This window comes from Phytophthora parasitica (genome assembly GCF_000247585.1).
Source record: "Phytophthora parasitica INRA-310 unplaced genomic scaffold supercont2.18, whole genome shotgun sequence".
Classification (NCBI taxonomy): domain Eukaryota; phylum Oomycota; class Peronosporomycetes; order Peronosporales; family Peronosporaceae; genus Phytophthora; species Phytophthora nicotianae.
The window spans coordinates 1,004,908-1,015,823 of record NW_008649004.1 but is presented as its reverse complement, the minus strand read 5'-3'; the positions used below and the strand labels follow the sequence as shown (position 1 = coordinate 1,015,823).

Here is a 10,916-nt window from a genome sequence, read left to right as displayed (position 1 = left end):
TTGTTCTCTGGATATTTATATTCAGAGTCTTAGGAGGGATCGAGAACCGTCAATCATCCTGTACGAATTTATACTGGGGCTACCAATGTCATTTCAGATATATGTCCGTTCTTCCATACTTAAACAAAACGTCAGAATCTATTATAACCTCCGAGACTTTTAGCCAAGGTAAGTGAATGTCGACCCAACCGGTAAAGAACGACATTCGAGCAACCTATGTGATGAAAGACATTCTAATGACATCGTTAGACACGACATTCGAGCGACCACTGCAAGCAAAAATGAGTCGACTCGATTAAAATTAAAATTGAAACGACACATTTAAACAATAAATGGAGCTAGTCATAGCGTTTCTTGGAGGAAATCCTGGACCAGGAACTCGAAGAGTAATAGGAGCACTGCAAACGTAAGCGGTGGACACGAATCAAAACAGGAGGAGCAAATTGTAAAGTTAAAGATACTAATTATCGACAACATATCGTCATACCTCATCGATTCGAGCGACCTCATCGATGAACGACATCATTAGAAAACATTGTCGAGCCACCTGCTGCACATACATTTGCAAGAAATACACCGTCGTTAGAGACGACTCGTTTAAGGCTCAGCCTAACTCGGTAAAAAACAAGTAAAGGGGGGAAGCCACTATGTTATAGGTGTAATAAGTGGAGCAATCGATTGTCCAAAACGACTGCCGATCCCGCGAAACACTCTACTCACTCCATCTTTACCTTCTTCGCAGCAGTGGTCTTCTTGTGAAGTCCCCCACGGACGATCTTTGGCGTAGCGGTCTTCTTCGAGGGAAGCTGTACTTCACATGCCTCAGTTATATCCGTTGTTGGAGACAGGTCAATCTCCCTTGTTCTCTTTTGTTGATTTGAGGAAATAGATCCTGCGTCGACATGTTTCTCGTCAATGGTCTGGCTTTTGCGAGCGGACGAGGTATAGACTGCATTCGTAATTTCGCAATCGAGGTCGCCAACCTTAGAAGGACTGTTGTCGGTGATTTCACTTCCGCGACCAGGCGTGTTCAATGTAGGGCTCTCGATTTCAGGCTCGGGGTCGTCGAGCTTGGTGACCGTATGGATACGGGATGTGTTACCCTGTGCCAGTTTGTTGTCATACAAACTCAAGCCGGTTACACGCTCGACAAAAACTTCAACACCATCCGGTATTTGAGTGATATCTCCAGCGTTCGAGTCTCGGGCTTTGTTTGACCACACCGACAAGCGAAAAAACATCTCTGCCTTTTCGTCGAACGTCATCGCCGGCAATTCTTGCTTCAACTCGGGCGTCAATGTTGTTACTTCCTCCTCCCCGAGCCAGAGATTCCACCCACCGGAGAACTCCTCGCGAAACGCGATGAACATGTCGAGGCTGATACACGGCGGGGTTTTCACAGAGTTGATTTTCTCAGCGCCAGGCTTGGAATTCTTCTCAGCGGCAACGACACGAAGCATATTGACGATGTCGGACACTTTTTCGTAGGTTGGAGCGCGGGTTTCTTGTTTGTGATCGAGTCGGCGTTGCAGAAGCTGAGTGAGCTTCATTTTACCTTTAGTTGGACGAACAAAAAGTGAGCAGTATTGAGTGATGATTAAAGCTCTACTCGCTTTAGGGTGCACGGTAGTAGTGTAGAGTATTTTCAATACCTTTGATAGCCACATACACTGTAGATCTATTTTTTGAAAGCGTTGGACCTCTGTTGATAGAGGAAGCACATTATGGAACCGTAAACGTGTGGACGATAAATATCATACCATCTTGTCAGCATTCTTCAATGCAGAATGACATTCTAACTTTATATGGAACGCTCGTCAGGGGGAATCTCAGTTGAACGCAGGTACTGGGCTATATAGAACGTCTTGTTACCGTTTTCTATAATTCAGATGGTTTATCTACTTGTATAACTACTATTAGAAGTGCTCTGGTTGTGTATTGTAGTAAGATTGTACTTGATTTAACTAACATACTTCACTTAATGAACATGGATCACACTAAAGCAATTACATCCTAATTGTATTATTCTCTTTTCGAGCTGAAGGAGTTTCTAGACACCGTAGAAAGTGAAAGTCACAAGCTGTCGGCTAACGAATTTAGTATTGATTTATCGAATCGTTCCACAATCACGGCCGTCTTTACTCAAACAAAATTTACCCTCTATCTACTCCAGGAATATGTGATTGTCGTACGTCTTGATATTCTGTAAAATACTTGGCTCTGTTGTTTGCAGAATATGCATTTGTTGTATATATTTTTCATTCAGCTATTTACTCTCCACACGTCATGGATCCTCTCTGGCCACCCGGAATCCTCCGAATCTGGGCTAACTTCTTTAATGGGAGCTCAATGCGCTTCCACTTCCCTGAATTGGACAATTACCAGTGTTCTTGCTTCAACCGTATGTGCTCCAATGAAATCGGCTCGACGTGTGAGCACTATCTCTCCAATTACCTTTGTAATGACGGAAACTGCAACGTCGGTCTAGGATGCGGTAATCGGTTTATTTGCACTCACCACTTGTACGTTGTCCATACAAATACTGATTTGGGGCTTTCGTCGACCACGCCATTGCAGACGGGGGAGTTCGTCGTGGAGTACGTGGGTGAGCTTATTTAAAGAAAAAATGACACCCGTAACATCGACTACATCATGGATCTGAAAACACGAACCAGATATAACGAAAGATTTTACATTGACGCCTCAAAGTGTGGAAATGAATCGAGGTTCATTAACCACTCGTGTGACCCTAACTGCCAATGGATCGATTTCCAGTCTATTGATGGCATTCGAGTTGGTGTCTTCACACTTCGCGACATTGACATTGGTGAAGAGATAACAGTCGAGTACACACCTCACGGGTTACCGTTCAAGTGCTTGTGTCGCCAGCCACGCTGCCGTGATAGTCTTAGTTAAGCTCAAACATGCACACTTTCCTCTTTTGAAATAAATCTGTTTTCGTGTCCAAATGTGTTTTACTTCGTTGTTTTCAGAGAAGCAATTAAATGACAAACTAGATTTACACTATTCGATATCTTGTCACATCCAAAATGTGACGCCGTGAAAAATATACACCATCCATTCTCCTTGGTAGACAAAATTCACGTTCCGGATTATGGTGTTGTAGGTTCGACATTTCGAACGCGTGGCGTGTATTGAGTACGTTTCCAACTTTACCGTCGAATATGTACGCTGCCCTCATTGTTGGCAACGCCAATTTCACATCTGCACAAAGCTGCAATGGGCTCAAATCCATCTGCATACACTTGCACTTGTGTGCACGATAATAACCGGCAAACGCGACTAACGCACAAGTCCGCACGCTGTCCGAGATGCGCTGAGGTCGATGCAAACGAAACTAGTTTACGTAACCACTCACGGAAGCGAAATTCTCGAGCAGCTATGACCGAACAAGATCGAATAGATGAACTCGTTCGTTCCAGACGTCGTATAGCAATGCGTGTAAAACCTGAAGACGCCACGATCAAGGCGGTAAACGAGTTTTTGAGCTCATTCAGCGATGTGGAGAACCGGGTTTATGAGCGTGGAGGCACTTGCTTGTCTAGTGACGCAATTAAAGATCTGGTTTGCTGTGTCTGTGATTGCCTTCATTCGGCGGGGCGAATTAAGTTGGTAACTCTCCAAAAAGACAGGGTTCTCCTCAATATCATGAAATTACGGCTTAAACCACCGCCCAATTTACCACTTGGTATTCGAGAATACTACGATTTATCTGGAGTGGATACTGCATTCGAAGGGATGATGCTGGGAAAGCGTGGTGTTGTTGCGCGTGATCAGCAAATAACCCTTCAGATGTGTGCATCGTGTAAAACGTCTTTGATGGATAAGAAGAGAATTAACCCTCCAAAATTTGCCATTGCGAATGGTCTCTATATGGCGAGTTTACCCGAAACACTACTGGATAGCACGTTTACGGAAAATGCAATGCTTAATCTTGCTCAACCGATGCATTTCATATCGGTCGTCCGTGGAGGAAAGCACGCCTCCCTTCGATCTCATGCGTACTTTTTTAGAGCGAATCCAGCACCACCAGCCCAAATTCTTCCGAGAGATGTTGTTTCAGAAGGCGTTATTGGTGTCACCATAGTCGGAGCAATGACATCCGCACAAAAAGCTGCAACCCTTAAGAAGTACGATGTTCGTCTCTCGCGACTACGTCAACAATTGCGTTGGTACAAAGAGCATAACCACTTGTATAAGTATGTGGAAGAACAAGAAGACTGGGAGACTTCTTTGTCGACTATTGCTACACGGGTTGTGGTCGATCAGGCTCACGAGATTCCCCCAGCTGCAATGGCGGTCCCCACACACCGGACCTCTAGTAACTTGGAGGAAACGAAAGAACACGAAGAATATTCATTTTCACCTCGTACTCAGAACGGAGCGGGAGGCAGGCCAAGTTGTCCAAATTCTGATGGTACTCTGCAAGTAATGTGTCTCCCCGTGGATGAAGACGCTATTCGGACAGGTACTATTCCACACACTGAGCAAACTATGCACGATTTACCTTTATTGGGCTGCAGTGGTGGTGATGCGCTCGACAACGCTACGTGGAGGCACAATGCACCTGCGCCAGCTCACCACATCGTGACGGAAGAAGACGAAGTATGTGAACAGGTCGCGGACGGCCTAATTACTGACTTTGGACAGGTTGATAACACAACCAGTGTTCAAATGGCGATCGACAGATCACACCTTGTCGTACATCGTTCGTCCAGCATCCTATCGGATTTTGATACTGCTTTTTGGACGAACGCATTTACAGACTTATTTCCCTATGGAAAAGGTGGTCTTGATGAACCACGCGATGTAAAAATCGGTTTGCAGGAGTTTATTAAGTACTGTATGAGGCACTCCTCACGCCGGTTTTGCCAGCATAGATCCTTCGCAATGGTGGCGTTCGACGTATTGGCAAGGCACAACACGCTCCAAGCTATTGCAATCAGGGCTAGAATGCGACCAGGAACGATGGAGCGGTCATCTAGTGTGTCGAGAGAACAACTTCAGAGCTACGTACAGTATCAACAAGATCGACTTGAAGCCATAACACAACATCTTCCACCCCCACCAGCACCTGAGATTGAAAATCGAGTTTTTGAACTGTATGACAATATTTCAACAGGATTGAGGTCATACTGGGGATCAAATGAGGAGCGTACACAAGCACGTGCAGACCTTTTCTCGATGCAGCTGAAATTTGGACAACCGACAATATTTTTTACAATTTCACCCGACAGCTCGAGTACTTTTCGAATTGCGAACTTGGCTGGAGTGATAGATGATGACGTTCTATCTCACATGGAGGCTAGTGTGAGTGAGTGCATGGCTTTCACCAGGGCAAAATTGGGTCAAATTGCAGCAGTAAATCCGTATATTTGCGCACGGTAAGTAGTTCTCCACGTGCTGGGTATGATTGAACGAACTAAGTATCTGTATGGTTGCTACAGGTATTTCGACTATTTGATGAACATGTTTGTGAATGTGGTGTTGAATTGGAATATGGATAAAGGCTGCCCTCGAGACGAACCAGGACTCTTTGGCCATACTGTTTCCTTTTTCGCTGCAACAGAATCTCAAAATTCCACGGGTTCACTTCACGCACACATGCTGATATGGATTAAAAACATGCCGTCAACGGTCGATGAATATTACGCTATGTGTGCGTCTGAACGTTTTCGCGCAGCGATGGTTAAGTACGTGGAGGCAATTTCGACAGCAAACGTACCGCTAGATATGGAAAAGTGTCCCTCTTGTGAGAACGGCACGATTAAACCGCTCGAACTACAGCGTCTTGCTTTTAAAAAGCCTCGTGCTGGTGCATCGAGACCTGCGACTAGTTGCTGTGATTTCTGTGGAGTAAACTTTGGAGCTGACGAATTAATTGTAAAGAGCTGTATGCACGCCACTAAAGACGTCAATGGTCTCGCCTACGATGACGCCAAGGTATTCCAAATCATTGCCAGTTCTCGGCCGTTGCCTCGCTGTTTTGATCGGTTATCGGAAGAAGCGATCGTTTGCTCTCGCGCATTAGTATATCATCAGCACCACCATTGGTTTCATACTAACTCTTGTTTTAAGGCCACCAAACGAACACCCAATGGAGACGTTTGTCGGATGTTTATGCCTAAAGAGACGTGTACCGAGACGAAATGGACACCCGAGGATCGCATTGAAATAAAACGAGGTGCTGGAAACGAGTACATTAACCCATATTCTCCGATAATTAACGCTTTGTTCAAGTGCAACCACGACATCAAATTTTTAAGCGCCGGTGAAGGTACGTTGGTTCATTTGTTAGCTTTATTATTAAATTGTGCTGAACCCAGCGCTATTCTTCGAATACAGGGCCTGAAAAGGCATACTATACGATAAAGTATTCAACCAAACATCAACAGAGCCTTGAGAATCCTTGGGCACTCCATCTTCACGCATTCGACAAGACCAACAAGTTCGCAAATGACGCAGCGAACGATCCTGCAGCTGTAGGTCGTCGTCGTGTACAATCCATGTGCTGTACACTTTCTAACCCCCATGAGATATCTGCTCCGATGGCCTGCTTGTATATTATTAAGGGTTCGGCTATGTACTCGTCACACCAGTTCGTCAAATTACCAGTGGCAATAATTCTTAAGGCATTGTTTGACCGGGAAGGCGAGATGGATGTTCTTCTGGAAGGCGACAACAATCATCGCAATTTTAAGCCTTCCAGTATATGGCTGGACTATGTATACAGGCCAGCAGGACTCGATTCTGTAAATCTGATGACTTTTGCGGCAGAATGGAGTCGAAAGAAGAGCAAAAAAGGTATTCGGTTTTTGGAAGAGCACCCGCTCTACGAATCGCATAGTTTATTTCGTGTGGCGACAGAGCGTGTTGTGACAGTCAGTCACAAGCGTCTCCCAGACACCCGACAAACGGATCTTCCAGAAACCGAATTGCTTCGTTACCAACAAACATTGATGGCATTATTCTGTCCATTTCGAGGTGCTGATGATTTTTCTACAAATGGAGCATCTTTGGGTCCTACTTTCGAGCTCTGGTGGGCAACGGCGGCATCTCTTTCAGCTCGTAATTTCGTTAAGAATAATCTGGATTATTACGTTTCACGAGACTTGCTAAAAACCCAGGAGGACCCAGAATCCGCTCGCTATCGGCGCTATGAATCAAGTTTAGATGATATCGAAGACTTCGTGGATGTAAATGGCGATCTGGAAAGTGACGATGAAGATACAGATAGTGATTTACATAATAATGAGTCTGACAGCTTCGATGAAGTTGTATGGGCACCAACCCAACTGACAAGACACATTCAACAATTAGCAAAATCAACAGATTGTGTGGATTTAGCTGCTTCTTCCACCGTCGACCCTATAAGTAGTGTTACCGAGATATCTATGACGGTCGACGATGTTGAACAGGTTCTCCAAGAGTTAAAATCTTCCAGCCCGCCGACAAATTTTGGTCCCAACAATGCGACTCTACTATCTGAGTATCCAGATTTTCCGACACGAGTCCAGCTCTTACAACAAGCCACTGACATGACACATGCGACAACGTCGATCGAAAATATTAACTACTTGTCCGCACCGCCTGGAGTATTAAGTGGGAAGGAGATGCCAAAGATGTCACTTGAACAAATATCTTTGTCATTGGACTTGAACGTAAAACAGAGAAAAATGTTCACTCATGTCGGAAAAAAATTGCTTTCCTCGCTTTTACTGGGTCACGACACCAATGAACAAGTTATAGCTTTTCTTGGAGGAAAGCCTGGAGCAGGCAAAAGCCGAGTTATTGGAGCCCTCCAAATGCTGGCACGGACATGGGATTCTGCAGAGTCTGTAGCAACCGGGGCCTATCAGGGTGTCGCTGCTCAAGCGGCAAATGGACAGACGATTCATAAGTTGTTCGGGTGGTATGTCAACAATAAGAAGCCGTGGACACCGAATCAAGAGCAGAAAGAGCGTTTTGCGAGACTGAAGTTGCTAATTATTGACGAAATCTCGACATGTGATGTTGGTATTCTTGGTAAAATTGATGCGTCACTGCGAAAATTATTGGACAAACCAACACTACTTTTTGGTGGAATTCATGTTCTATTGGTTGGCGACTGGCTCCAACAATTACCTGTAGCTGGACAGCCTGCATTTCTCACTCTAGACGAAGCTGTACCAGTACGCCGAAAAAATTCCTCGGACTACCTTGATAAGATCAGAGGGTTAAATGCGTACCGCTCACTCAACTGTGTCGTGATTCTGACTGACAATATGCGTCATAGGGAAGATCCTGTCTGGAAAACAATGTTGGATAAGTGGAGGCTAGGCAAGTACGATAACGCTGACATAGATCACGTGAATAACGTTGCCTACGACCACAACTGGACTTCTCGCAATATTGGTACAAAGTGCTACTGCCCGATTATTGTCACGTCCAATGCACTTCGAGCAGAATTCAATTCATCCGCCCTACGAGCTTTTTGTAAGCAGTCTGAGACGATATTACATCGATTTCCAGCAACGGTATCAAGACCTCGTCACAGGCTTACCAATGCTCAAAGAAGATCACTCGACTGTATCCGCGATGACAAAACTGGAGGCATGTCTATAGTATTGGAATTTGCAGCCGGATCGATGGTCCAGTGTACCAAAAATGTATCTTCGCAATTTAAGCTGGCGAACGGATCCATTGGCTCCGTTGTAGCATTTACGTCTGCCTCTCGAGATGCCATTCAAGTTCGTACAGTCAATGGTATACAAGAACACCACCATTCGCTTCCGCCAGATATCGTCTTCGTGAAGCTGAAAGACTACCCTACACGTTCTTTCTTGCCAGGTCTGCCACAGGGGGTAGTACCAGTCTGCAAAAAAAGTGAAAGAGGGGTTCAAGTCAAGTTACCAGATCGCGAGTTCTCGATTTCGATTACCCAAGTTCCTCTGGTTCCTGCTTACTGTCTTACAACTGAAAAATGCCAGGGCCTCACGGTAGAGAAAATGATCCTTGGTCCTATAAGGCATTCTACACGACTATCCCCTCAGCGCTCATCATTTTACGTGGCAGTCACGCGGGTCAAATCTTTAAACCAGCTATATCTTATGTCACCACTCACAAAGCAGTTTTTAAAGTATTTTAAACCTTCAGCAAACGTGCTGCAGGAGACCACTCGACTCGAGGCTATGGAACTCCCATAACTATCCCGCAATCAGATTATTCTTCTTTCGTTTTGCATCAATTTCGGTACGCTTTGCATTGGTTTTCAACACTTGAATAAAAATAAAAACAATAACGTTCGCCGCAAGTTGTCTAGCCTACTACTATGTCTGCAGCTCCATTGAACCCGTAGTGGATGCAGCAATGAATGTAATGCAAAACAATCTGTTATGCATTTCGTTATATGTACATTCAACTTTTTTAAGTATTATCTCAATGATCGCTGGATATCCTGGCTTTTGCCAACTAGTAGTAGAAGTGTGCTTGAATTAAACGAAGTAAGATATCACAAGCTCCAAAAGTATACGAAGTGGTAACTAAGTTAATATTTTTTATTAGTTTTCTCGTCGTATATGGTTATGGGCGCGATAGACCGCGCTCAGTGGAGCGCTACACTGGAACGCCACCGCGACATGATACGCACATGGAATAGTAAGGTATTAATTTATATTAGGGATACTTCACTTCTACTCAAGGGCATGTAGTGTATCAAAACTAAAATTTTGACATTTTAATTCAAATAATACTTCTCACATAAATTTGTTTAAAGTGCGATAAGGCTTATTAAAGTATGTAGTATGTACTTCGAAGTTGTATAAATGCACAAGACATAAAAAACATACTCGACGCTGGCTACCACAGCGTCCGCAGATTCCAACCTTAAGATCCACGCAGTAGGCCATTACTGCCTCGGATATGTTGGTCAGAGCTCGACGGGTTGATATGATACAGCGAGGATAAATACTATGTACGAATGCGTTTAATATAGTCAGCACTAAGCAGCAGTTATTCATCAGGAACAAAAGAAATCACGATTCTCAGAGTCACACGATTACCGCCCGCTTCTGTGGCCTTCTGACCACGTTGGTGGTATCGGATTTATTGACCATGACACCCAAGTATACATGGCGTTACTTTGTCGGAAGTGTTCATGTCGAGAATATCTGCGTACAGTAGTTCTTTGTTGAGCCTTTCATCAAAGCTTACCGATAAATACCGGTACGTAACGTAAATATCCAGGGCTTCCCGGGCTACGCACGGCATTAGTCATAATGATCGAGTTTTTACGAATGTTGCATTCAATCCGAATTTTACGGTATCCAGAAAACTTTGACAGAATTTATTGGTCGTAATACAAATTTAAATTATGACAAATAAATTCTGTCAAGACGAGAGAGCGTCCCGGCTTTTTGTACTCATGTGTTGAATGTGCTCATGCATGGCAACAATTTTCATTTGCATATTTCGTACCCAACCTCTGCGTACAAGGAATGCGTCCAATCCCACATCCCGCCACGGCGATTGGCCACCATGATTCATTTATCAGCCAATCAACGGCCGCAGACGACATCATTTCAAGTTGCATGCAATGCTGATGCTCCTTCAAAAGACCTCGCCAAAGTGTACCGTATCCGGCCATTTCCCCAATCGCCCGACCAGACGCGCGTAGCCACCATGACTTCGGTGAACTCGATACCCCTCACGCCGCCGCCTCAGCACGAGCACGAAAGCGAGACGCCGTACAAGGGCACCCCCGTGTGGAACGTCAAGGCCACTATCGTCAAGTATCGTGTGGCTCTGGCCGCTGTACTGCTTGTGCTCATCGTGGTGATCGTGTTGGCAGCCTGCGGCGTCTTCTCGTCCTCATCGGACGATTCCTCCTCCTCTTCTAGTGCCTCTACCACCACAGG

The 10,916-nt window shown here is 44.9% G+C and overlaps 3 protein-coding genes across 3 annotated transcripts in view; 2 read left to right on the top strand and 1 right to left on the bottom strand.

Moving 5' to 3' along the window:
* Positions 1–716: 716 nt before the first annotated feature.
* PPTG_09711 (hypothetical protein) lies at positions 717–1,550 on the bottom strand (the record flags this gene model as incomplete). The annotated part of the gene is made up of 1 exon (XM_008904732.1): positions 717–1,550. One exon carries the CDS (start codon positions 1,548–1,550, stop codon positions 717–719), a length of 834 nt encoding a protein of 277 aa, XP_008902980.1.
* Positions 1,551–4,116: 2,566 nt separating this feature from the next.
* On the top strand, positions 4,117–9,206 carry PPTG_09710 (hypothetical protein; the record flags this gene model as incomplete). Its single annotated transcript, XM_008904731.1, has 3 exons — positions 4,117–5,405; positions 5,469–6,298; positions 6,367–9,206. The coding sequence occupies 3 exons, from the start codon at positions 4,117–4,119 to the stop codon at positions 9,204–9,206; spliced, it is 4,959 nt and encodes a 1,652-aa protein (XP_008902979.1).
* A 1,474-nt stretch (positions 9,207–10,680) lies between these two features.
* PPTG_09709 (hypothetical protein) overlaps positions 10,681–10,916 on the top strand; it is a gene marked incomplete at both ends in the record, with an annotated part of 618 nt that continues 382 nt past the window's right edge. The window contains one exon of the mRNA XM_008904730.1: positions 10,681–10,897. Coding sequence (XP_008902978.1) covers positions 10,681–10,897 — 217 coding nt within the window. The remainder of the gene's footprint in view (positions 10,898–10,916) is intronic.